Consider the following 27,997-nt stretch of genomic DNA (forward strand, 5'->3'; position numbering starts at 1 on the left):
ATATAGATCTTTTTTTTATCATTTATAAGCTTTTCAACTGTTTTATTTCTTATACATCCCTGATTTTCAAATATTGGACTTCAGCGATCCTGCGTACAAAAATCTAGGAAAACGATTAGGTGCACAATAGTTTATTGTGGTTAGAAAGAAATTTACCAATTGTTCTGATCAATAATGTTTTCGCACTTTAATAAAAGTACAAAAGGACGTGCATATAATGACATCATACTGTACGCGAAGTGAATCATTAGTCAAACTGCTTTTTAATTCATCTATTTCCAAAGCTAGTAAAATATATTCCACAAAGGTTATTAAACACAATTTAATGAATACCAAATTCCGTATATATGTAGACAGTTTTAATTTACTGCATTTCAGTTATACAAAACTTATACTAGTATATAACAAAACTTTCATCATGTAAATATTTTGGAATGTTTCGAAATATATTTCAACTTTGAAAATTATGATTCAGGTTCCTATTGAGGACACAGTACTTGAAAAAAATGGCATGTATTGTATGCAATGAAGAAAAACTCTCAAAGGAATTTGCACCATATAACGCATCTGATAACTGTGATCATCCTTGTTTGACATGTTTAAGGGTTTGTATGAATATAAGTAGAGCAAAAACAAAAGAGTAAAGGGTAAACACTCATTAAAGATACCAGGCTTTTTGGTACACAAAACGCGCGTTTCGTGTACATAAAAATCATAAACGTTTATAAAACAAATAAGACATTATGCGGTTGAAAAGAATTAATAACACAAAAAAAAAAAAAAAAAAAAAAAAAAACAATGAGACAAATAAAGACAATCTACATGGAAGTAGAACATGCTACCATTTCATTATTTTCACATTTTATAGAAAGTAAAAGTACGAAAAAAAGCAATGATATTGCATGTCAGCACTCAAATGTTGACTACTAGGTTGGTGACACGACCGTGGACAAAACGTCCACCAGCAGTGTTATCGACCCATTGGTTGAACACAGCTCATTTAATATGTCAATACTCACTGTGTATTACTTGTAAATTATATCATAAAGTTGATAGTATACAAGTGCGATACCAATTTCAACTAGAAATCCGGGCACGTAAATTACTTTTACCAGCACAACATCAAACAGTTTGGAAGCTGCATACTAGCAAATGAAACATTGCAGTGCATTTAAATTATCAATGGATTACAAAACATCTATAATTGTCGACGTCAACTTCGCTAAGAACTTACAACAGTTATTTCGGACCAAGTGTATTAGTTTAAGGCGAAAAGGGAGCGGATATGACTTAATAAAAGCAACAGTAGTATACCGATGTTCAAAACTCATAAATCGAAAGAAAAAAACAAATCCGATCCGGGTAACAAACCAAAACCGAGAGAAACGCATTAAATATAAGAGCCTTCTTTTGGCACCATAAACAAAGGCAACAGTCGTATGACGCTGTTAGAAATTCATAAATCTATTGAGAAAAAAACCCAACAAATCCGGCCCACAAACTAAAACCGAAAGAAACTCTTCATAAAATTATTCAAGCCTACAAATTTTTGTTTCAGTTTTATAGATAGATCAATATATGCAATACGCTGAAATGAAAGCAGCATACACGTCCTCTTATTATTTTCATTGAAAAAAGACAGTTTGATAAGTTCCTATCTCCAATACTGTCTCTTGAAAACGGTTCGGACCTGTTTAATGAATTTTGAAATTTGAAACCGGCTCGATTAAATTCCTCTCGTGGTAATTTCTCGCCCAACCAATTTGGAATAGATAATTATGATTCCAGTGATATCAAGATTCACAAAAGAAAGGCGAAAGATACAAAAGGAACAGTAAAACTCATAAATTGAGAATAAACTGACAACGCCATGACTTCATAAATAAAGGCAACAGTAGTATACCGCTGTTCCAAACTCATAAATCCATGGACAAAAAACAAAATCGTGGTAACAAACTAAAACCGAGGAAAACGCATTAAATATAAGAGGAGGACAACGACACAACACTAAAATTTAACACACACAGAAACGGACCAAGCATCAGACAAAATCCCACGAGAATAAAAAATATAACATCAAAACCAAATACATGAATTTGGGATAGACAAGTACCGTGACACGTCTTATCGCAATGTGAAATTACACTCAAAATTAAGAGAAAACAAACGACGCAACGTTAAAATGTAACACACACAGAAACGAACAATAATATAACAATGGCCATTTTCCTGACTTGGTACAGGACATTTTTAAAGGAAAAAATGGTGGGTTGAACCTGGTTTTGTGGCATGCCAAACCTCGCACTTTAATGGCAATGTTAAATATAACATTGAAATGACAACATAATATTACAGGACTACAATACAAATAAATAGGAGAACGTATTAGACAAAGAAACAAACACATAATTAATGAATAACAAAAAGCATCAGGTTTAAAATTCAATACGTCAAAAACGCGCCTCGTCCACACAAGACTCACCAGTGACGCCCAGATATAAAAGATCGAAAGCGAAAAAAAGTACAAAGTTGTACAGCACTGAAGATTAAAAGTTGAAAAAGGCTGTGTCAAATACGGCTATGTTTTTAGGTGGCACGGTAGTATTTCCTGGCCCATAGGGATAATGATAGCCTTTTTAGAATTTTCACCACTTTCTAACATTGCAAAAAATTCTACATTCACAGTTAACTGAAGTACTTTCATTTTACTATTTAGAAATGAATTTGAATATGTATCATGACCGTTTACTTTTTTTGCTATATTTAAATACCTAAGGCCACTAGTGTTTTTAGGTCTTTTATGGTGCAGTGAATACAAAATTAAAAAAAATTCTCAAAAATTCATTTTCATCTGTATGTAAAATTATTTCATATTTTTCTACACCTGATTCATCCCTCAGTTTGGGAAAGTATGTTCAGTTGATACTGTATTTTTTGTCCAATCAAACTGTTTAGATACATTAACCTAAGTAGGGTACACAAAAGAGCAACCTAAATTCAGGAATGCAAATACTACCGTGCCACCTTTATGCTTGGGATAAGAACATCCTTAGGCCATTTTGTACATATTCCATATGGATTTTCTATAAAAATCTTGATTTATTTGCCACAAAGTCCTCTTTTTCTATCACATGCAATGAAACAGTAAAAAATAATGCTTTGCATCAAGTTTCCCCTTGGAACATGTACTAAATGGCCTATCTCTATTATTTATTATATCTTTAGTTTTGATACAATTGAGGTTTGAAAAATCGTACAAAAATGGCTACAGAAGGGTACATAAACCTTAATGCTATTGCAAACAGTAAATTTTATCAAATGAATATAACAGATATACATAATGAAACTGAAGTATTAACTCATTAAAGAAAACAAACACGAATACATAATGCAAAGACCAACACCGAATAGACACACCCGACTCAGTAAGTCATAACAGTATCTTTATGACTTACTTTACTAAAGGTGTACGATACAGTTACATGGGAGATAGTGATGTTGCAAACGTATTTTCGCGACGTCAAACAGTGAAAAATCAGAAAAAGAAGCATTCTACGCATATTTTTAATCCTTAGGTAGCACTCCACAGTTAGGTGTGTAGTTTCGCATTTTGGCCCCTGTGGATTTTTCAAATATGAGAGCTAGTGTGCAATAAAATTAATTTTTGGATAGCTGAGTATTAAAATAGCCTTTGTATTGGGTTTATATGAACATCAAGATTATGTAATGTATGTAATATAGGCTGTTTTCTGTATGACAGTCCGTATTTGCATGTCCCGACCATACATTGGTCCGGCAATTATTGCAATGTTTTTTTCCAACTTTTTATCGCACGAACTTTGTGATTGGATTTTACGAAAAAATGAGGCAAAAGACACCCATTTTTTATTTGATCATTAGGAAGATTTATGAAAACAGTTTCTAACCAGGTGCTCCGCAGGGCGCAGCTTTATACGACCGCAGAGGTCGAACCCTGAACAGTTGGGGCAAGTATGGACAAAACATTCAAGCGTGATACAGCTCTGAATTTGGATTGTGATCAAATTTTTGACATTACATGGTTTTTTTTACACAAAACAAATGTCAAGATTTTACAAATCAATTAAAGATTTCTTCTTATTTAAATCTAAAATTAAATAGTTGACACAGCATAGGTTTCTGACACAGAATGAATGTGGTCTAATGAACTTAAAAGTTTTTTTTTTGCCTTTGAGCAATTCACTATGCTGTTGAATATTAATCCTCTCAAAAAAATGTTTGAAGAAATTTTCTTTTTATTTATGAAATCTGAAATGAGAAAAATTTAAACCCCCCCCCCCCTTTTTTCACATCCCCGTTTCCCTTTTCCAAAACTGATATCAATTCAAATTTCTAATGGAGTTTGCAACAATAACTACTCTTTTAAATACATCATAAAATATTAAAATGTAAAATAAAGTGCTTGTTATCACTGAATGGTAAAGATTGGTTGGTAGTAAAAGTGAATATACATTGTTTATTGTATAAAACAATAAAAAAAACTTCATCAGTAACATTTTATATTGGCAAATTTCCAATGAAGTTATTTACATAAAGTTATTGGCAAATAAAAATAGAAAATGACATCATAGTCATGTCTGGCAAATTTCCAACATACATTATCTAAAACATTTTAGATAAGATAAGGAAAAAAAGCTTCATCAGCAACATTTTATATTGGCAAATTTCCAATGAAGTTATTTACATAAAGTTATTGGCAAATAAAAATAGAAAATGACATCATAGTCATGTATGGCAAATTTCCAACATATATTATCAACTACTATTCTATACAAAGAAAGATAACTCCAATTGAAAATTAATTGCTATTGCACAATATTGTGCAATTAGATATTTCTTGCTATTGTGCAATACTGTGCAATTGAAAATTTCTTGCTATTGCACAATACTTGATATGGAATCCTGATTTGGACCAACTTGAAAACTGGGCCAATAATCAAAAATCAAAGTACATATTTAGATAAAGCATATCAAATAAGCCCAAGAATTTAATTTTTGTTAAAATCAAACTTAATTTAATTTTGGACCCTTTGGACCTTAATGTAGACCAATTTGAAAACTGGACCAAAAATTAAGAATCTACATACACAGTTAGATTTGGCATATCAAAGAACCCCTTTATTCAATTTTTGATGAAATCAAACAAAGTTTAATTTTGGACCCCCATTTGGACCAACTTGAAAACTAGGCCAATAATTAAAAATCTAAGTACATTTTTAAATTCAGCATATCAAAGAACCCCAAGGATTCAATTTTTGTTAAAATCAAACTAAGTTTAATTTTGGACCCTTTGGACCTTAATGTAGACCAATTTGAAAACGGGACCAAAAATTAAGAATCTACATACATAGTTAGATTCGGCATATCAAAGAATACCAATTATTCAATTTTTGATGAAATCACACAAAGTTCAATTTTGGACCCTTTGGGCCCCTTATTCCTAAACTGTTAGAACCAAAACTCCAAAAATCAAACCCAACCTTCCTTTTATGGTCATAAACCTTGTGTTTAAATTTCATAGATTTCTATTTACTTATACTAAAGTTATTGTGCGAAAACCAAGAATAATGCTTATTTGGGCCCTTTTTTGGCCCTTAATTCCTAAACTGTTGGAACCAAAAACCCCAAAATCAATCCCAACCTTCCTTTTGTGGTCATAAACCTTGTGTCAAAATTTCATAGATTTCTATTTACTTATACTAAAGTTATTGTGCGAAAACCAAGAATAATGCTTATTTGGGCCCTTTTTTGGCCCTTAATTCCTAAACTGTTGGAACCAAAACCCCCAAAATCAATCCCAACCTTCCTTTTGTGGTCATAAACCTTGTGTCAAAATTTCATAGATTTCTATTCACTTAAACTAAAGTTATAGTGCGAAAACCAAGAAAATGCTTATTTGGGCCCTTTTTGGCCCCTAATTCCTAAAATGTTGGGACCAAAACTTCCGAAATCAATACCAACCTTCCTTTTGTGGTCATAAACCTTGTGTTAAAATTTCATAGATTTCCATTTACTTTTACTAAAGTTAGAGTGCGAAAACTAAAGTATTCGGACGACGGACGACGACGCCGACGCCAACGTGATAGCAATATACGACGAAAATTTTTTCAAATTTTGCGGTCGTATAAAAAGGTATCACTCAAAGGCATTGAAATTCTAGTTTGATCAAAATTTTGGGGGGATATGTGACATGTCCACCCCCCTTTTTGCAATATTTTATGGTAAATAAATGGAGAATGTTGCCATGGATACACATAAAAGGAATTCATTTTCACTCTTTTAACTTTTGAAAATCAAATCTATGGAATATACTGATTACATACATATGCACATGTACAACACAAACAGTTAGGTTAATGTATTAGAAATCCAGGAATAGGAGATGATAAAACATTTTGTGGCTCATTTTTAATTTTATTTTCTAACTGTGGAGTGCTACCTTATGGCACATCAGAAAGCACAGAAATGCACTTTTTAAGATAAAATTTACCACAAATCTTTAGTCTTTTATGTTCTTGTTTTAGTTCTAAAGGTAAAAAATCTGCTAGGAATGCAATTTATGTTTATTTTATTGTTTACTGTCCTTAGCAACCAAATATACACATTTTGACACTTAGACATGTTGCTGTCTTAAATTTGTACTCAATTAGCTTCACCATTGTAACCAAAGATTGCGCTTTATATGATATCATCAGAATGTATCTCTTTATATTTTTGAATGCGAATAAGTCAAATAAACATTTTTAGCAGGATTTTATATTATAATTTGGCATTAATTAAATTTAATGATGCCAGTACTGCTAGAAATTTATACCCTGCTTGAGAGCTTCTAAACCAAGGTTAGGTATGCTATTTACAGCAAAATTGACCTATAAGTGCTTTCAAATACCTAAAAATTGTACAATTTGTCCTCTTTGAAGGTAATTTTATGATTTTAAATAAGATAATGGGAAAAATTTTAGAAATTTACCCCAAAAATGAGACAGACTTGAAGTTTTTCACTATGATCCAGCATTTATTTTTAAATCACTTTTTGTCGCGTTTCAACATCAACTGCTAACCTTCATAAAATCTTTATTACTGAACCAATTTTAAAAACTAAGGTACCATTTCAATCGTAACAGCTAGAAGAACACAGAACATATAATAAAAATTGAGGCAGGAGGGGAAAAATTTCACCTTAAGGTAGCACTCCACAGTTAGGTGTGTAGTTTCGCATTTTGGCCCCTGTGGATTTTTCAAATATGAGAGCTAGTGTGCAATAAAATTAATTTTTGGATAGCTGAGTATTAAAATAGCCTTTGTATTGGGTTTATATGAACATCAAGGTTATGTAATGTATGTAATATAGGCTGTTTTCTGTATGACAGTCCGTATTTGCATGTCCCTACCAAACATTGGTCCGGCAATTATTGTAATGTTTTTTTCCAACTTTTTATCGCACGAACTTTGTGATTGGATTTTACGAAAAAATGAGGCGAAAGACACCCATTTTTTATTTGATCATTAGGAAGATTTATGAAAACAGTTTCTAAAAAGGTATCACTCAAAGGCATTGAAATTCTAGTTTGATCAAAATTTTGGGGGGATATGTGACATGTTCACCCCCCTTTTTGCAATATTTTATGGTAAATAAATGCAGAATGTTGCCATGGATACACATAAAAGGAATTAATTTTCACCCTTTTAACTTTTGAAAATCAAATCTATGGAAGTTACTGATTATATGCATATGCACATGTACAACACAAACAGTTATGTTAATGTATTAGAAATCCAGGAATAGGGGATGATAAAACATTTTGTGGCTCATTTTTAATTTTATTTTCTAACTGTGGAGTGCTACCTTAGCTTGAAAACGAGTACATGGAAACCACTTTTTAAAACGGACATTCATTTTGATGATTTATGTAGAATATTTGTACCAATTCTTATTTGAGACTACTATCTGTTCCTATTAACAAATCACCAAATTGAATGTATTTTTTATTTTAAACTGGATAAATATACCAGTTTTTTTCTTCTTCCAAAATCATATAAATTCAATCAAAATGTTTTATTTACAAAGAACTGTTGCATTAATTTAAAGCTTGAGTAAAACTTGTGTAAAGTAGACTAGGTGTTTTACAAAAACTCGCTTGTGTTTATCTTTCGAAACAAAAAAGGATATGTCGTTCCAAAGAATGGATATATCAAAGAAACTGAAATTTTGAGTAGATGTCTATACTTTCGATCCCATTTATCTCTTAAAGTAGCATATAAAGGTACACGTTTTTTTGTGTTTTTTTTTATCATATATATATATATATATATATATATATATATATACAACTCGTCTAAACATCAACCCAACAATGTTAGATCTGTAAATTTGCTTTCGCAAATTTTTGGTTCTTCCCTCGCCGGGATTCGAACCCATGCTACTGTGATATCGTGACACCAAATCGCCTGCACTGCAGCCGTCCCGCTATATATATATATATATTGGAACTTACCATTTACAAAATAGCTTGTATGTACATTTCCGTCAAAAATTCACCGTGGGATCGAAATTGTTTCGTCGTCCTACATGTATTTTTTGGTGCACAAAATCATTTCTGCTCAATCTATACTATGATAAAGCGGCAGTATATTTCTTTATTTTTCTGGTGTAATTGTATTTAATTTTGATTATACTGCAATTTCAGTGTTTAGTACGCAGTGTGGTGAACACAGGGCATTGTGCATATCCAGGGTGTCAACAAGAAATAAATAAAAACTGTGACGCAATAGTACTGTTTCAAGATATGCTTGCAAAAATGTTTATAGAGTACGAAATTAAACATAGCCCAAAGAAGTCTGCTGCCAACAACAATTCATTTGTGAATATTTTATCCCTTACAGGCTATTCAACAAAAATAGAATACATACCATATATGACTGTGTTTGACATTAAGTGCCATGTAAGTCAAGCCTTGGATGTTGCTCCAAACAAACAAAAACTTTTATACGGTGATGCAGAATTGGAGGTAAGTAAACAAACTTTCGCATGTGTATAAAATATTCCCTTCTGAGCCGGATTTATTATTAGTCACGTGTCGTGAGCACCAAAATCGGTATCAAATGTTTATAAATGAGTCGGACTAATAGCTGGTACACTTGCAGTCTTAGAGGGTACCATCTCCCAAGTACCAGGTGCATTTATTACTGGCATCAATTTTAATAAATATTTAATTATAACTTGTCGGTGTGGAAATTTATTTATACTAGTAGTTTCAGATTCCTTGATTCCAATTTTTACTGTTTTTGGGTATTCTGTTTTTTTGTCATTTGGTTTGATTGTTCTGAAACATTTTCTGAGTTTTGTATTATCTTGTATTTCTACATTAGAAAATGCCTGTACCAAGTCAGGAATATGACAGTTGTTATCCATTCGTTTGATGTGTTTGGACTTTTGATTTTGCCTTTTGATTTTTGATTTTCCTTTTTGAATTTTCCTCGGAGTTCAGTATTTTTGTGTTTTTACTTTTTGATCATTCAAAGAGACTATTCAATTGATGCGTATTTATTATGTACCACAAGGTGATTAATGTTTCTGACAAAGTCCCGATTATTCCATACACAAAACAAAAACATGATATCTTTGCAGGCAAAAATAAAACTTTACAGATTTTTTTAAATTTCAAAACAAACAAACAAATTTGATTAGGGTAAAGCTGATTAAGCTATAGAAGCAAATCCGGTTAACAATAATATCAAAATTACCGGAAACCTACTAGTATAATTAGGTCGAGATTATATTACTATAACAGTCTGGCTCACAGTGTTTAACTGTAACTTACAAATTACAACAGAAACTTGAAGATTTTAACTTCCCAATTATCAATTTCCCATTTCTCAGTAGTAACATACCCTCTGTCCCTTCGTATGGTGTTTACATATCAGAATTGATACGTTATTCTCGTGCTTGTTCACACTATACGGACTTCATATACAGAAGTGTGCTCCTTACACAAAAACTGATTCAACAAAGTTATGAGGACGACAGATTAAAATTGACACTCTGTAAATTTTATGGATACCATCACGAATTAGTTGATCCATACGATGTGTCTTTGACCAAAATAGCTAAGGACATTACGTCGTCTAATCTTTTAATTACCGAACGTGAATTATTCCCGATTGTTACTGTTTTGCGGAGTGTGAATTCGCATTACTATAAGACGTGTTACGGTACTTATCTATCCCAAATTAATGTATTTAGTTTGATGTTATATTTGTAATTCTCATCGGATTTTGTCAAATTTGTTGACGTCTTTTCTATTATATTCATGTGTTATGGTAAAGAAAATTAACCACCGCCTTCATTTATTAGATTTGATTTTGTTCAAAGTAATCTGAACGATGTTTTACGTTTGAAGTTAGACTCAAAACAAACCGGACATATATATAATATAGTTAATTGCTATTAATAAGTATTGCAATGTGCTGACTGTGCATTGTGTTTAAATGTAATATCAGTATTTAGTTCTATCATAATCTTTAATCAATCCTAATTCTATTTTATTTTTGAAATATAGTTTTTTAAATGTGACGTCATTTTTTTGCTATTTCAGAAATTCAAATGTGACGTAATTTTTGTGCCTTTTCACCACTTCGTATGTGACGTCATTTTTATGAATTTTTGCGTTGAGGCCTGGACTAAGTTGGGTGTGTCTATTTTCTGTATATTTTGGTCTTTGTATTATGTATTCGGGTTTTGTTTTCTGTAATTAGTTAAGACTTCAGTTTAATCATGTATATCTTTTATATTCATTTGATAACATTTACTGTTTGCAATAGCATAAATTGTTCTGAATAATAAGGATGTTCTTATCACAAACAGAAAACCCTAGCCGTATTTAGCACAACCTTTTTCAACTTCTGATCCTCAGTGCTGTACAATTTTGTACTTTTTTTGACTTTCGAACTTTTATATCTGGGCGTCACTGGTAAGTCTTGTGTGGACGAGGAGCGTTTTTGGCGTATTGAATTTTAAACCTGATGCCTTTTGTTATCTATTATTCATGTGTTTCTTTGCCTTATACGTTCTCCTATTTATTTGTATTGTAGTCCTGTAATTTTATGTTGTTATTTTAGTGTTATATTCAACATTGCCATTTAAGTGCAAGGTTTGGCATGCCACAAAACCAGGTTCAACCCACCATTTTTTTCTTTAAAAATGTCCTGTACCAAGTCAGGAAAATGGCCATTGTTATATAATAGTTCGTTTCTGTGTGTGTAACATTTTTACGTTGTGTTTCCGTTGTGTTGTTTGTTTTCTCTTATATTTTAGTGTGAATTTACATTACTTACATTCTGATAAAAATACTGGTGACGTCGGCGGTCAAAATAAACGTCATTTGCGCTATTTCTTCAGGCTCCTGTTTTATTAGGAAGAAATTTTATTACTTTACAACAAATAATATGCATCATGTTATACAGAATTAAAATCTGCTATTCATTAGCTTTCTTTATATTCTAAATTCAACTAGTAAAAATGAACAAAACAGTAAGAAAATACTTGTTTTTTATTATTATGAAATGGAGAAAAAATGACTTGTCTAAGAAAATTTTGATACCTTGCTATCCCTAATTACTATAAGACGTGACACGGTACTTTTCTATCCCAAATTCATGTATTTGGTTTTGATGTTATATTTGTTATTCTCATCGGATTTTGTCTAATGCTTAGTCCGTTCCTGTGTGTGTTACATTTTAATGTTGTGTCATTGTTCTCCTCTTATATTTAATGTGTTTCCCTCAGTTTTGGTTTGTTACCCCGATTTTGTTTTTTGTCCATAGATTTACGAGTTTTGAACAGCGGTATACTACTGTTGCCTTTATTTAAGGGTTTATCGAAAACAAAATAAAACAAGAACACTTCCAATAGTAAAAGGAAGCAAATACAAACAATGATTTTTGTAAAACATTTCACAGAAAGCTTGATTTTGAACCATACCAAATAAAGTATGGGAACTTTTATCTTTTTATAAATGTATTTCAATAAAACATTTGTTAACATTATCTTTGTAGACGTTCAGACATGATAATAAATTAACAACAATTGAAGATTATGATGTAAAGCCAAATACTACAATGTGCATGGTTAGACGACTATACAGTATTCCAGGTGACTTGAACCATGTTGTGTTCGACTTGTGTTGGCGGTTTCCTGAATATCTTGATGCTTCCTGTTTGATGTTTTCTAAGACAACCTTTTATCAAGTTTGTGATTATGCACACAAGAATCCACATCCATGCATTGATCATTCTGGTGATATTATGGATAACTATAACAAAATGGGACATCATAAAATCAACGTGTTCTTGCATAAAATACCAACAGAAGTTACACATATGTTTTTTACACTGAGCGCTTGGCGGTGTCCTAATATAGCAAAATATAAAGATCCCAGTTTGCGGTTCTACGAGGCATCAAGGCCTGACGAAAGCCTATGTAAAACTTCTTTTACACATGCAAATAAATCTCAAGCTGTGATAATGTGCTCTATGTCTAAGGAAAATTCTAGGTGGATGATTTATGAATCCGGGAAGTTAACTTCAGGAAATGCAAAAAGATATGACCCAATAAAAGAAACAATTAAAGATCTAATTAAATCAGGCATGTAAATGTTTATGTGCATAAAAATGCTTACATATAAGAATTGTTTACAGACAGTCTTTTAAAGTATAATTCAAATAATTGTTTGCCAAATATGACTCCATATTATCAAATCTTTGCAACCATTCTCAGATCTGAGAACAAATTATATCCCCCTTCATACAAAGTATGTTAGACATGAGATGACTACAGGTACTATGTAGGAGATAAAGTTTTAACTAATTATTGATCAGATGTTTGTAAGGATGTAACCAACATTAAGGTAGTAAAGTATTTCGTCCCTTTTGGCCAGATAGCTCCTCACATTTGTATGCATCTACACATTCTTTGCTTCCAAATGTTAAGGAAATTCTTTTGTGTGGAATCAGATGACAAAAACAGGACTTAAAAAACTGATCAAGGAACTGACAGATTCGTGGTCAAAAACATTATAACCTACGGGACTAAGTCCTTGCGGAGATGATGAAATATAAAAATTGTTTTATATTGGTTTAAAGAGCACGGTGACAAATGAAACCTACTAAGTTTGAACAAAAAATGGGTTTAATGATTATAAGTATGGTTTGAATGAACTAAAAAAAGAATGAAGACTATGTCCCAAGAGGCTGCAAGGGTTAATAAAACCTCTCTCTATGCTGAAAACTAGCAAACTGTCAACTTTCTAGGACTAATAAGGTAGCACCTGGTTTTTGTGAGCGAGGACATTTTTAAGACTCCACTGCATTTTTGAATGTTTCTTTTTGTTGTTAAAATTGGTGTCATAAATTGTACGTTATTTTTCTAACGTCATACACTGCTGATGAAATACTTATAATTGGGTCTGGATTGGATAATCCTTTAACCAAGAATTTAAAGCCCCACAAATCAACAATTAGTTAAAAAATAACAAAAACTGATAGTCATAAAGAAGTTTCTAAGTAAGCATTTATTCAGCTATTTTATAGCTATATGATTGACTTAATATTTTAATAACCAACTTTTGTCTCTTTTGAGAGTTTATATACTATCAACAAAATAATTTGAATAATGAAATGAAAATAAATTTAACTTTAAACAAACTACTTAAAAAGAAAATGCTACAACAAACAGTATGGCACTTAATTATATTGCATTTTTATGTCACATGAGTATTGTCATCAGTAATATTATTACAATATATCTTCTATCTAAAAGATGGTCTAGATCTGCTAGGAGCTTGTGTTAGTAAGGATGCCTGTATAGCGTCTATTACACCAGGTAGTCTGGATATGTTAGTTAACAAATCACCAGCACCATCTCTACAAGTTCATATACAAGGATCAATGATAAGCGTAACTAAACTAAATTAAAATTGCAAAATTAAATTTCAAGTTACAAAATAGAAGGACGATGCTGAATCAAAAAAAAAATCTTTAAATTTCTATAAGTGAATAATATTTTTTGATCTGATGTCTTTAACAGTTTAAAAAGAGGAATTTGGGTTTTGCGACACAAATAATAAGCCTGGTATCTTTCATGAGTATTTTACTATACACGATTTAGTTAATAGATATAGGAAGATGTGGTGTGAGTGTCAATGAGACAACACTCCATCCAAATAACAATTTAAAAAAAGTAAACTATTATAAGTCAATGTACGGCCTTTAACATGGAGCCTTGGCTCACACCAAACAACAAGCTATAAAGGGCCCCAAAATTACTAGTGTAAAACCATTCAAACGGGAAACCAAACATGTTTAAGGTAAAAAAAAACCTTCAAATATCAATCCATCTCATGCCATATCTCTTGAACTCTTTTGTTATTATACGGTTTAGTTATCATAACAGTTTGTACAATACATATAAATTGAGTGATTAAGTAAAACTAATACTGAAATATTTACACAAAGCTTTGTAAATACCTTAAAAGTTCTTCAACTGTATTGCTTGGTTTCTTTGATAGCAGATGAAGCGCAGCTCTCATTCCATGCATTTTAACAATATTATCTGGTGATTTCAGAAACTTGTACACTATCACTGGTAAATGTTGTAACTTTAAAAATAAAACAGATGATTCAATAATTTTAATTGTTTACGCTTAAACAGATGTTCAAAGGTAATATATGAAATGACAGACAACCCAAGAAAACAGACGAAAATTTGAAAGACAAATCAACACACTGTCTATAAGACAAATGCCTATGAAATATATCAAACTCGAAATAGTATTCAAATTTGCCTTTTCCTGTAATGAAAAAAAGATTAATATGCAACATAGCTAGTGAAGCTGTGAAGAGATGACTATAGCTGTTTATCTTTTCTTGATTTATCACAAGACATATGAACAATTGCAATTCTAGTTTCAGTATCTCAAATTCAAGAAAAATTTGAACTGAATAAAGATTTTATGAGAATTTCGTCAATATATATACTTGAATCATTGCAATTTTTGAAAAATCATTGATATAGATTAATGTCACAGAGATGTATCTAAGAATGTACGCATTCAGTCAGGAATCTCCAACCCTCAATGTTGAAATAAGAAGATGTGATATGATATTCAATGAGACAACTTTCCACCAAAGGAGTATGCTCGGTAAGGTCCTAAAATGGCCCCCTTTTCTAGCGTAAATTTCAAATTCAGATTTATTGACCAAAATCACAATAAATTATAGCTTATACAGTGACTAGATAGGAAATAAGCCATTTTGTTGAAAATTTTACGTTTCTGCGTTTCATTATGACGTCACAAGTTGTACTCATATTCATTTTTCACGAAAAAATCACTGAAAATGGGTAAATTTCCATAGATTATTGGACAGGAAACATAGAGCGCATACGTCGACAACAAAGATCTTTTAAAATAATGTTTGTGAAGACTTTTCACTTGTCTTATTTGAATATTAAGTTTGTCGATGCCTGCGCTCTTTGTTTCCTGGTCCTTAATGTGGTTGAAATCAAGCTGATTTTGTCAAATTTCACCAAAATCCTTTATCTTGACATTTTTGGGACGTAAAAATCAACGTGTTAGAATTAAACTTTGACAAAAATAGTTTTGTTAAACTTTCTCACATGTCTTTAAGGCAATTTAAACCATTCATTGTCTTGTAACTATGAACTTTATAATTGGGGCCAAATATGGCCCTTACCGAACTTACTCCTTTCTAATAAAGAGGATGTAAGCAATTGGATGTCTTAACTAACTCTAAATAGTTTAATTTATTTGGAAATAGTGTTTTGATAATAGCAGTTTCTATTAAATTTATATACAACTTTTCTAGCCTTACCACTATAAGAGCTTAATAAATGATATAGACACATTAAGTATTGATTATTGTTTTTACAAGTTTCCAACTTTGATATAAGTATACATACCAACTTATCTGTATTTTGTTGAAATGCAGCAAAATTAGCCATTCCCCTGGATATCTGGACCAATAGTGCATTACTCTTGACATCTGATTTCATTATTTCACATAAACATGATAGTAACTCTTGAAGACCTCCCTGAAATATACAAATCATCTATGCTACAACAAGCCCTTTATTTGATAGGAAAAATATTTTTCCTGAAAAAATGAGACTTTTTCTTTAAAGCATTTTGAAACTGGTATATAAACTCTTACGAGCATTTAATTTTTATTGCTTTTGTGTACAAATTTAATTAAATGCAATGAAAATTAAACTCTTCCAAACCATAGAATTTTCCAGAATCTTTGATGTTGCAAATATACATACAATGTATGTATCCTGTTATGATGTTGTTGTGAATGTTAAATTATGTGGTGTTATTGTTGTGTAGATGTTACCTTATGTCCAGAAAATTTGATATTGACTTGACTCAGATTCACAAAACAATGATTAAATTGTTTGAAAAAATCTAAATAGAAATCAATTTTTGTCCTGTCAGTTGTCCCCTACATTCATGAGCTAATTGGTACCTGATCTTCAGAACTTGTAGAAAGGTTCGCCACCAGACAGGTTGCATTACAAAGTATTTGGTCATTTTTAGGTTTACTTCTCATCACTTTCAACATCATTTGTCCAGCTGTAAAATCTTCCTGGAAAACATGTGTTATATGAAACAAAGGTAAGACTGAATGATGAAATATTCGAAAAAAACAAATTTACAGCTCTTCCATTAGGATTAATAAATTTTATTACTTTGAGAAAAAATGATCAACCTAAATCCAAAAGGATACTTTTCATATTAAACCTGTTAAAAGCCAAAGGTAACGGAGAATCACATACTTGCTGTTGAAACATGTAATTATATTTGTGTTAATGAGTAATGGACAGGCTCATGTTTAAAACTTAAGATAAAGAGTCTAAAATGTTCTTGTCTCTTTTGAGTACAGTTGAGATATAGATGTACTTAGGAATACATTGATGTATGGAAATTAACATATACAGACAATTGCTGTATCAGAGTGGTAGCTAATGTTTTGAATATAGAGACATGCAGATATTTAATAATGTCAGACCATGAAAAGTTTTACTATTGTCATAAAGTGAATCAGTGACATTTTAGATTTTAGAACATTTTTAAGGAAGTAACAAAGTGAATAACTTTTAATACCGTCCGTGTAATATAAGCCTATCGTCTTTCAACATATGCAATTGCATTCTATATTGTAAAATAACAAAGTGATGTTAGCTATTTCCGACTGTGTAATATAAACCCATTGTGAAAAATCAAGCAATTGATGTGCTCCTAACCATAGGAAGAAGTTACAGAAAGAAGAAGAAGAAAGAGGATGTAAAGTAATAAGTTAAATGAAAAGACACATCAATTCCTATCTGGAGGTCTATGTAAACTGAAGATATTTAATAAATTGTTACTACCTGTTGAGACTGATGATATGGTAATTGTATACTATATACAAGAGGGACGAAAGATACCAAAGGGACAGTCAAACTCATAAATCTAAAACAAACTGACAACGCCATGGCTAAAAATGAAAACGACAAACAGAAAAACAATAGTACACATGACACAACATAGAAAACTAAAGAATAAACAACACGAACCCACCAAAAACTAGGGGTGATCTCAGGTGCTCCGAAAGGGTAAGCAGATCCTGCTCCACATGTGGCACCCGTCATGTTGCTTATGTGATTACAAATCCGGTAAATAGTCTAATTCGGTAGGTCACATTCATGAAAGGGAAGGGGATTGTAGTTACGACGTAAGGAACATATCCGATATCATTTGTGAAACGGTTATTCCATAACGGTCAACCAACTCGTGATGGCGTCCGTAAAATTTACGAAAGGATGATTTCAACTTCACCATTTGGAACTCTTGGTAATTTATGTGTTTGATATAATAAAATAATGAGTAATTCAATTATGTTTTCAAATTAGTTCTGTTCCAAAGAACTTGATTTGTGTTTGTATTCATAATCTTCAGGGTATCTTTTAGTTATCCAAATTAGATTAGAAAAACTTAAGATTTCCTACCATCATTACCTGGACTATTTTATGTCTGTGCCAATCTGTTCCCATTGACAAGTGTGACAAAGTTTTCAAGGAAATTTCCTGCATCTAAAATAAAAAACAAATATTATTTTTTTCTAATTAAATATTTGCACTTGTAGAAACTGTGGAAGTTAGCATTTGGAAAGATGCTGTTTCCCTTGAGTGTATGATGGAATGGAGATTGTTAGTCATGCAACATATCATGATCAACATGTTATTGTTAAACTAGTATATGAAATATTTACCGTCCTGAATAAAGCAAATTAATATACAAAGGGTCATAACTCTAATGAAATTAATACAATTTTTATCAAAATAAATTCAACTTAATGAAAAATATTGCCTTTTCCGAAATTTCTCCCATCTAACTAGCCTTTTCACAAGGATGTTTTAGTATAGTTTTCTCAAGTGTTCTATCAATTTAATTAATACAAAGTGTACCTGTTCATCTTCTGATCCACACAAAAGTAGCATATTCCTCAGTATATTCCCAGGGTTGTCCATGATTTTGGTATGAGTGTTAGGATTTTCCATGAGTAAGGATAGAGTACTGACTGCTACAAGGGATATGGCTGGTGTTGTCTGGGCCTGGAATAACTTTAATACAGCATCTAACGCACCATCTTGTAAGGCTGGAAAATAATTCTATATTTGAAGTACGGATGTAGTCTTACATACATGTTTTGATAATAACTACCTTTAATCATTATGGGGTTTAACAAAAAAAAGTGTGTCTTTAAAGATGATAAAATTCTCTTAAAATATTAAATTGTATTGTATAAGAAAGAGGCAAAGCATATCAAAACTCATATATCAAGTAAACTGACAACGTAATCGCTAAAAAAGAAAAAAGACAAACAACAGTACACCAAACAACATAGAAAACCAGACTGATCAACATGCATGCACCCCACAAAAAACTATGGGTGACCTCAGGTACTCAAAAAAGGGTAAGCAAATCTTGCTCAACATGTGGCACCCATCGTGCTGCTTATGTAAGTACAAACCAAGTGATATGTCTAATTCGGTAGGTTACATTGGGGGGAATGTGACCATTTATTTTTGTATGTATGTATGGTTGTAATTTTTATTTATTTGATTTGGTAACGAAATCAGAATCACTCATGTAGGTTAATAGTGAAGCTGGTTTCGGAAGGCACTTTTATTAGACCCAACCATGCACAAAATTTTAATAAATTATTTCAAAGATAGTGATCGTTGCTAAAATAGCGATCACCCATCAAATCTTAACAAAAGTGTCAAGCAATTTGACTCATTAAAATCTAGACAATGATATAAATCAAGACTTTATAGTTTGACAAATATTAAAAAATTAACTTAACTTTTTTGGAAAGCATATAGCATTACCTCCCTTAGCACATGTAATTTTAGTTATCTTATACTTAGACTAAATAACATATGATTTTTACCGTATGATAATAGCATTAAATTAAAGTATTTTCCATATTTTCCGAACTGGTGCTTAGCGGGCTGATATATAAAGTTTATCACATGCTTCGATTGTTATCACATGCCTTTCCTTAACGTTATCACATGCCATTCCGGTGATACTCGGCAAATTCCGGAAAATACACCTCAATGCAACGTTTTCAGTGAAAAACATTACAAAGTAGTGTACAAAACAATTATTTGAATAGTGGAAAATATGTTGTGTAAAATGATTAAATTAAATTAAAAAAAAAAAAAAAAAAAATTAAATAAATGCAGTTTTTAAGTTTTTCTGAAACATAATTTAGAAAGTTACTTTAAAAAATTTGACTTTTCCAAACAATGTTCATTATGTATGTTGTTGAATCATTTTTTGTCGATTCGTCAATATTTAAATGATTTTTTTTCCTCAGTTGAGGCATATGATAGAAAGATTTGATATTGAATGTATCAAATTTTGGGTCCAACGTCCGTGAACTTTTTACTCTTTCAACTTCTTTTCGGGAACCACGTAGAAGGATCAATATATGAATCTGTTATTTTTCTCTACTGTTGAAGCATATGATAAAAAGATCATAACATGTCATTTTTCATATCGCATGTATTATCAGCCCTCGGTCAATATCAGCCCTCGAGCCATGCGGCTCTTGGGCTGATATTGAACCTAGGGCTGATATTACATGCGATATGAAAAATGCCATGTAATAATCTGATATTATCTTACAATATAGCTTTGACATTTAATACCCATAATTTTCTTCGACATGCAATAACTGGATTCAGACCCTTTAAACAATTCCAACCAATGCACGAGGATAATTGTTGTAACTTCCTGTGTTTTACCTTTCATTTTAAATTCATTGAGTTTACAGAAGATAGTTAATGCACTAAGGCTGTCAATAACTGCTTTTTCCTCCGTCACTATATCACAGGCCGATATCATCCTAAAAATACATCATACAAAGAGGATACATTAATGTAAACATTTTATACAACGTATTATAGATAATTAATAAAAACATAATGACAGTACTCCTACAACTATCAATACAGGAGAGTAATTATCTCCCCTTGGATACAGGTTTAATTTGTTTAACATGAAAGGTTTCCATTGATTTTCTATTCTTGTCATTCTCACTGATACCATATACAAGTCACTAGGTACATATATATGTAGGATAAATTATTCAGAAGCAAACATCTTATTAATAATTATAAAATTGAAATAGCACTTAAAATAATGTATGTGTCCATTATGTATTTCTGGATCTACCTTCATTCAGGAACCCTAAAAAGCCTTATAATTTAAAGTCAAGGATGTATAAGTATGGAAACAGGTGTAGAGATATATGACCAAAAGGGATTTAACATTAATAGTTAAATTCTAAGGTCAATCTTGTCCAAGAGAGGTTGAACCTTATTTTCTGAAAAATTTCAAAACTTTGATAGGAGCATTTTTCCTGACAAAGTTTCTTTAGAAATGTTCAGTCAAGTTTTAAGAGTGTAAATCATTGGTAAAACTTACTGTTGTTTATTGGTATGGTTCATAAGTGTTTGGGTTTTCTCATTTGAATGGTTTAAAATAGTAATTTTGGGGGCCCTTTAAAGCTTGCTGTTCGGTGTGAGCCACGGTTCAAGGCTGAAGACTGTACTTTGACCTATAATGGTTTACTTTTACAAATTGTGAATTGGGTGGAGAGTTGTCTCAATTGCACTCATACCACATCTTCTTATATTTATTCTACTCACACCCATTTGTTGATATCTTGTTGTTCAGTATTCAGTTTAATCAGTTATTGTTTTGTAAAGAGAATGATAAATGATAATAAATAATAAAGGAATCTAACAATACATTTTAACCAAAACAGACAATTAGGCCTAGTGGTCACCAAAGCAAGACAGGCTCCAAAACAACATGTTTAACCATAAACATCACAACTCAGCATTACTTACCAACATAAAGCTTTGATAACACCAACAACAGATAACATCTGATGTAGGGGGTGGTGTGTTGACAGTATATGTAAGCCTTCAGCTATCATAGCCTAAATATAACAAAGAAAATTATAGCTAAAAAACATCCTGATGCCTAAGCAGTCCTTCATATCGAAAACTTTGATTGACAAAAGGTCAAAACATTGCTCATATTTTCTCCCCTTAAAACTTTATAATAAATTATGAATTTTTCTACTTCCTTTTCTTTATTTTTTCATATCTTACTTCCATGAATTTCGTTTTAAGATTTGTTATTTTATTGCAGTGATGGTGTATCAAAACTTCAACAATCAAATAAAGGATTTATGTTCATAAATAATCTAAAAGATCAAAGATATATATTCATTCAAATTATTAATTTTTAGCTCTAAATTTACAGCATTTAGGGTTACCATGTAACAACAATTATTGGTCTCCTAGACATACCCGTAAAGCAGCATCTGGCTCCTTTGACATAGAAATCAACATCTGTACACCTCCAAGTTCTACTAACTGAAATTTAAATGGTACAAGTGTAAGCACAAAACATCTCAGATAAACTTTATAAATATTAAGGAATTTATTTTTAAAACTTTCTTAGTAACCAATATCAAATTACAATGAAGCATTTCCAGAAAAAAATGCATTTTTAACCATAAATAATTTCAAACCTTAAATCTTGTCTTATGCCATCCTGTGCATACAGTTGTTATACAAGAACGAAGGAACATGGTGCTTGTTGTCAAAATTGTTTATTTTACTCTTATATGACTAACCTGTTTGTTTAAAATCAACTGTTTTTGGTTTTATATCACAGGTTGTACTTTATTATCATGAATTTCTGTTTGAACTCTTTAGTTTTTCATTCCCTTTTCTATATTTCTATATCATTTTCTTTTACATTTGTAAACAGCAACAGTTCAAATCTATGAATAAAGGAATTAGACTATTTTTTTTACCAAAATGAATTATGTTTGTACTTTACTGGTCTCCTCAACACGAACTTTGACCTCAACTGAAGCTATTAAATTGTCATACCTTACACAGCCCTTTTTCTTCTTTACACATACTAACAATACCTTTCACAGCTTCAAACTTAAAGGACTAAAATTAAAAAAATAAATTACAAATTCAAATATCGAAAAAGTAAAAGTTTTCAAACAAAAGGCTCCTATTGCTGAAGTAGAGTGATTTGCTCGCATTGCAAATAAATGACTAACTGATATTTATTTTCATCTTTTTAAGTTGTTTTTCAGAAACAAATAACTTATTTTCAAATAAGCAGTTTGTTTTAAGAGCATGACATTCAGAGTGAAACCAGACAATTATCTTTTTCTTCTTCAGATCTACATTATGTAATAAACTATAAACTTCAGATCTACATTGTGTACTATAATGTAATAAATTGTTGACTTAAGATCTACGTTATGTACTATTGAAGTAAACTGTAGATCTACATTATGTAATAAACTATAAACTTCAGATCTAAGTACATTGTGTACTATAATGTAATAAATTGTTGACTTAAGATCTATGTTATGTACTATTGAAGTAAACTGTAGATCTACATTATGTAATAAACTATAAACTTCAGATCTAGTACATTATGTACTATAATGTAATAAACTATAAACTTCAGATCTACGTACATTGTGTAATATAATGTAATAAATTGTTGACTTAAGATCTAAGATCTACGTTATGTACTATTGAAGTAAACTGTAGATCTACATTATGTAATAAACTATTAACTTCAGATCTACATTGTGTACTATAATGTAATAAAATGTAATCAGCATTGTGTACTAATGTAATAAAATGTAGATCTACATGGTACTTATGTAAGAAACTGCAGACTTTAAATCAACAATGTGTACTAATTATATATATAATGTAATAAAATGTAGATCTACATGGTACTAATGTAAGAAACTGCAGACTTTAAATCAACAATGTGTACTAATGTAATAAAATGTAGATCTACATGGAACTAATGTAAGAAACTGCAGACTTTAAATCAACAATGTGTACTAATGTAATAAAATGTAGATCTACATGGAACTAATGTAAGAAACTGCAGACTTTAAATCAACAATGTGTACTAATGTAATAAAATGTAGATCTACATGGAACTAATGTAAGAAACTGTAGACTTTAAATAACAAAGTGTACTAATGTAATAAAATGTTTACACATATATATGTCTCACCTGTATGTTATATTGTTACTTATAATGCTAAATTTAAAATTAAAGTTTTGATCTGTTATCTTACATGTATTCAAACTCAAATGACCATGATTAAGAGTTGGGCAAAAACAACTGCAAAGAAATCAGAATATGCAAATGTAACTTCAACTGAATACCAAATATTATTGACTTGTCATGAGTGGTTACCCATAACTTGACCTCTCTGATTGAAGCTAACTTACCAGTATGGTTGAGCTTGACTTAGCTTGACATTTGCTGCGGGACAACAAATCTCACAAACTCTCTCTGAGTGTAGCTAACTTACCAAAATGGTTGACCTTGACTTAGTTACACATTCTGCTGCAGGACGACAAATCTCACAAACTCTTTCTGGTTCTTCACATCTAAGCTGTGGTAGGGGCATCTATAGTATAGCAGAAACCAAATAATATCATGGACATATTGATTTTATATTTTTTTTAGCTTTCAAATTGAACAATTTCAATTTTATATTTTATTTTCAAAATATGATTATTTTTCATAACTATGATTCAATCTAATGAATATAGCAATTTGTTAATATAATAAGTGTCCCGTGGAGCCGAAAAACAAATCTTAAATTTTGTTTGTTTTGAATGAGGAAATGTCATCCTTTCAGCTTTTTTTTTTATTTTCTTCAAAGTTATTGTTTCTTTATTAAATTTTAGGAAAGCATATTTCCTTTCTATCATCTTTTTAAAAAACGAAGAAAGTCTTGGTGTTTATCAGCTGAAGTTTTCCTTGTCTTTAACAAATGATCTTCGGCTGAGTTATTGACAATGTATACATCCATGTATAATATTTGATCATTAATGGGCTATTAGTCTACTCATTTGAAATGTATTACATTTGTCATTACAGGGCCTTTTATAGCTTACAATGTGGTATGGGCTTTACTCATTCAGACAGATATTGTTGAAGGCAATATGGTGACCTTTCATGGTTAACTTCTATGTCATTTCATTTCTGGTGGAGAGTTGTCGCATTAGCAATCATACCACACCTTTTTATTTTCATATATAGATGAATACACATTTTTTTTTTAAACATTGACAAAAATGTGCATAAATGTTCTACCTACCTTTTCTTTACAACATTTGCTGCACAAGATTCTTCCACACATCCTACAATGATGTTTTCTTCGTAGCTGGTTAAATTTGTTCTGACATAAGACACAGTTTGAAGCTTCATCATCTGACATCCATCTGAAACATTAATACAATACTTGTACATTTAGGTAAAAATTAAATAGAAATAATGTGGTGTGGTTTAATTCTGGCACCACACAACTATTTCACTTGTTATTTCTGTTTAATTGCATGTTTTTGATGAATTAAGATCTAGAACACTGGGATATTAAGGTTATCTAATCAAAATTAAACTACACAACCTTTTTACTGTAATAAATACTTGTACATTTTGAACTTGTGTTTTTTTTATCTATTATACTGTTATCATTGAGACATGTGTTTTTCTCATACTTATTCCTGAGTGTTGGACCGCTTGTCTTTCCACTGATAATCATTGTAACGGGTAGGGTTGAAATCTCAAAAAACTTTTTCAACCAGCCAGGCATTAATGTGTTGAGCTGTATGAGGTCAGGATCCTTGTTATAAGTTGTGATTTTTCTGAGCTGTATGAGGTCTGGATCCTTGTTATTAGATGTGATTTGTTTTTAAATTGGTGTATCTGACAGATCTGTGGTAGAGCACTGCTATTAAATTTATTTACAACAAAATTTCTTATTCATGGGTCGGGTGTCAGACCTTGACAAACTGACAGTGTAAATGCAACTGCTTCAGTCGCGGATCCAGGGGGTCGAAACCGCCCCTTTTTTTGGGTGGATCGATGCATTTGACATTTTGAATGGGAACATATAGTTGGAACTTGGAACCCCCTCCCCCCCTTTTGTTCTGGGTTGGGAATCAGGCCTCTACAATAACTTTTTTTTCAACTTGTCCTGTAGGACAAGTACATACCAAAATTTACTTGTCCGAATGAAATTGCTACTTGTCCAAAAAATTTCTATTAAAAATAACCTTTTTACATTTTTAGTTGATTAAAGGAACAAAACGAATTTAAACTATATAACAGAATTTGATTTATTCTTTTGAAATACTTTTCAAAAATATGAGTCAAGTACAACTGCGAAACTAGTCATGTCACAGGAAATACGTTCTAGTTTTCATCAATGCCAGTCTCATCAGACTCTAAACATGAGGCACCATCTGATAGGCCAATGTACACTCATTGGGTTTGTATCCTGTTTTTATTTTAAGTTGAAAAAAGCTTATTCAAATGCAATCAATAAAAAGAAGAAGATAAGCCATCATAAGGTCTGATTGCCGATGAGACAACTCTCTGCAAGAGACCAAATGACACAGAAATTATTTAACAACTACAGGTCACCATAATGCAAGTATATTTTTTTTTTCTACTTTATTTTATGATCAAATATGATTTTGTGAATTTTATTGTAAATAAAAAAAATTACCAGTATGGTATTTATTATAAGGAACAGAATAAGGTAGCAAAATGTGGTACTGTTTTGTCTTGGTCCTGAAATGTCTCCTGCCTTGTCAATCTGTCTATCAATCATGTCTATTAAATATGTCTCCTACGGTGCCAAACTGTCTATTAAACTTGAAGCTGAATCTTCCGAGGTAAGGAACTGTCCTGTAAAGTTACCTTATCTACAACGCGCATCATTGATTCGGATTAGTAAGAGTGGTTTCCGAGAATAGTATACCTTTTAGTTTTACTTGTTAAAAAGTACCTGACAAAGAACCAGTTAAAAATTATCGATTTCAAGTAAACATGTTGAAGAAAAAGGCTTTGCATTTGAATAAACAGAATACAGAAACATATCAAATTAATATTTGTTTTCTTGTTTTTTGTTTATAATTACTTTGTTCATCAAAGTTGAATTAAATTTATTTTCTGCAGAATAATAATGTACTTGTCCCGACAGACAAGCTTGATACAGCTTTTACTTGTCCGACCTTTTTTCCCTCTGGTACCGGACAATCGGACAAGCGTTAATGTCGAGGCCTAGGAATCCCCCCTTTTAAAATGGCTGGATCCGTCTCTGTGATTATTGTTGAAGACTATATGTTGAACTATAAATATATGTTGGCTACTTGGCTACTTCTGTTGAGGTAAATGTCACCAAGATTTGGTGCAAGGGGTGTCTGTTTGGTTAATTTTGCTGATACATATAGTATAAGAATAAACTTTAATAATGCTAACACAAGTGGGTTCCATAATTTGATATTGGAGGAGGCAGTTGGGTACTCCTGTGCATTAGGAATAGATGACCTGAGTTCAACAAAAACTTAGCTGTAATTTTATCTTTTTTAACAATTTTTTTTTAAGGGTAGAGGAGATATGCTTGAATCCCCTCTTGCTTCAAAACTCATTTAAAAAAGTACACTTAATTGGTGATCACATTTGTACTTTGGTCTGTTATAAATGCATACATGTAGTTTTCCTATTGGCAATCATTCATCATGTCCATATCATATGATTCATATCTTCTATTTTTTTTTAAAAGATCTTATTTAAAATTAAAAGCAATTTAAGTATATACAGTAAACAGATAAAGTGCTAAGTTTTATCAGAGACATATATACACATATACGTATCTATGTCTCTGGTTTTATCATGTTATCTAGACAACTACATGTAAGTAAACAGTTATTTATACACCAGAAATGTTTTAAGTTGTTGACAAGCCATTTGTTTCATTGGTCAAAGGGTGTAATAAGGGGAAGGTCTCAGAAACTTCACTCTTGCTAAATATACTAAGCATTTGACAAATAGCAAAATCACAAATATTTATGACGTCTTGAATAAAATTTAACATGAAATGAAATCCCCCTGGATTCTATGATTCAACTGTCAATATGTGAACTGAAAAGTAAAGTCCATAAATTGATATGTAAGATCTATCGTCTCAGTGTTTAATGTTTACCTTGCCTTTGCTAATATAAAATTTGGAGAACCAAATGTCTCTTGCAAACCTTCTACCGTAGCGGGATATATATCTAAACCTTCAAGCTTCACAGGTCGGATAGCTCCCATTTTCAGTTTCAAATTATTGCAATCTACATATTTAGATCATGCGATCCGTCTCGTTCTAATCTTATAACAGATAAATGAACTTCTTAAAAGTCTCGATAAGTTGAAGTCCCCGCCTCCTTGTTTACACCGGAAACTCTTTTTAT

At 31.3% G+C, this 27,997-nt stretch overlaps 2 protein-coding genes across 3 annotated transcripts; one reads left to right on the top strand and one right to left on the bottom strand.

The window, feature by feature from the left end:
- Nucleotides 1–418: 418 nt before the first annotated feature.
- Nucleotides 419–12,778, top strand: LOC139487592 (uncharacterized). The gene is made up of 3 exons (XM_071272488.1): nt 419–605; nt 8,727–9,047; nt 12,094–12,778. Exons 1-3 carry the CDS (start codon nt 507–509, stop codon nt 12,688–12,690), a joined length of 1,017 nt encoding a protein of 338 aa, XP_071128589.1. The 5' UTR covers nt 419–506; the 3' UTR covers nt 12,691–12,778.
- Nucleotides 12,072–27,997, bottom strand: LOC139487591 (uncharacterized). Of its 2 annotated transcripts, none has more exons than XM_071272487.1 (13): nt 27,745–27,990; nt 24,853–24,976; nt 24,058–24,156; nt 22,583–22,648; nt 21,992–22,057; nt 21,524–21,615; nt 20,414–20,514; nt 18,563–18,753; nt 18,113–18,187; nt 16,582–16,701; nt 16,016–16,147; nt 14,563–14,693; nt 12,072–12,350 (listed from the first exon to the last, which is right to left on the bottom strand). In XM_071272487.1, exons 1-13 carry the CDS (start codon nt 27,852–27,854, stop codon nt 12,341–12,343), a joined length of 1,317 nt encoding a protein of 438 aa, XP_071128588.1. In that variant the 5' UTR covers nt 27,855–27,990; the 3' UTR covers nt 12,072–12,340. The 2 variants fall into 2 exon arrangements, with proteins under 2 accessions (XP_071128588.1, XP_071128586.1); XM_071272485.1 differs by lacking the exon at nt 12,072–12,350 and adding an exon at nt 13,581–13,959 and having other exon boundaries at nt 27,745–27,997.

Source organism: Mytilus edulis, chromosome 9, assembly GCF_963676685.1.
Source record: "Mytilus edulis chromosome 9, xbMytEdul2.2, whole genome shotgun sequence".
NCBI classification, from domain to species: Eukaryota; Metazoa; Mollusca; class Bivalvia; order Mytilida; family Mytilidae; genus Mytilus; species Mytilus edulis.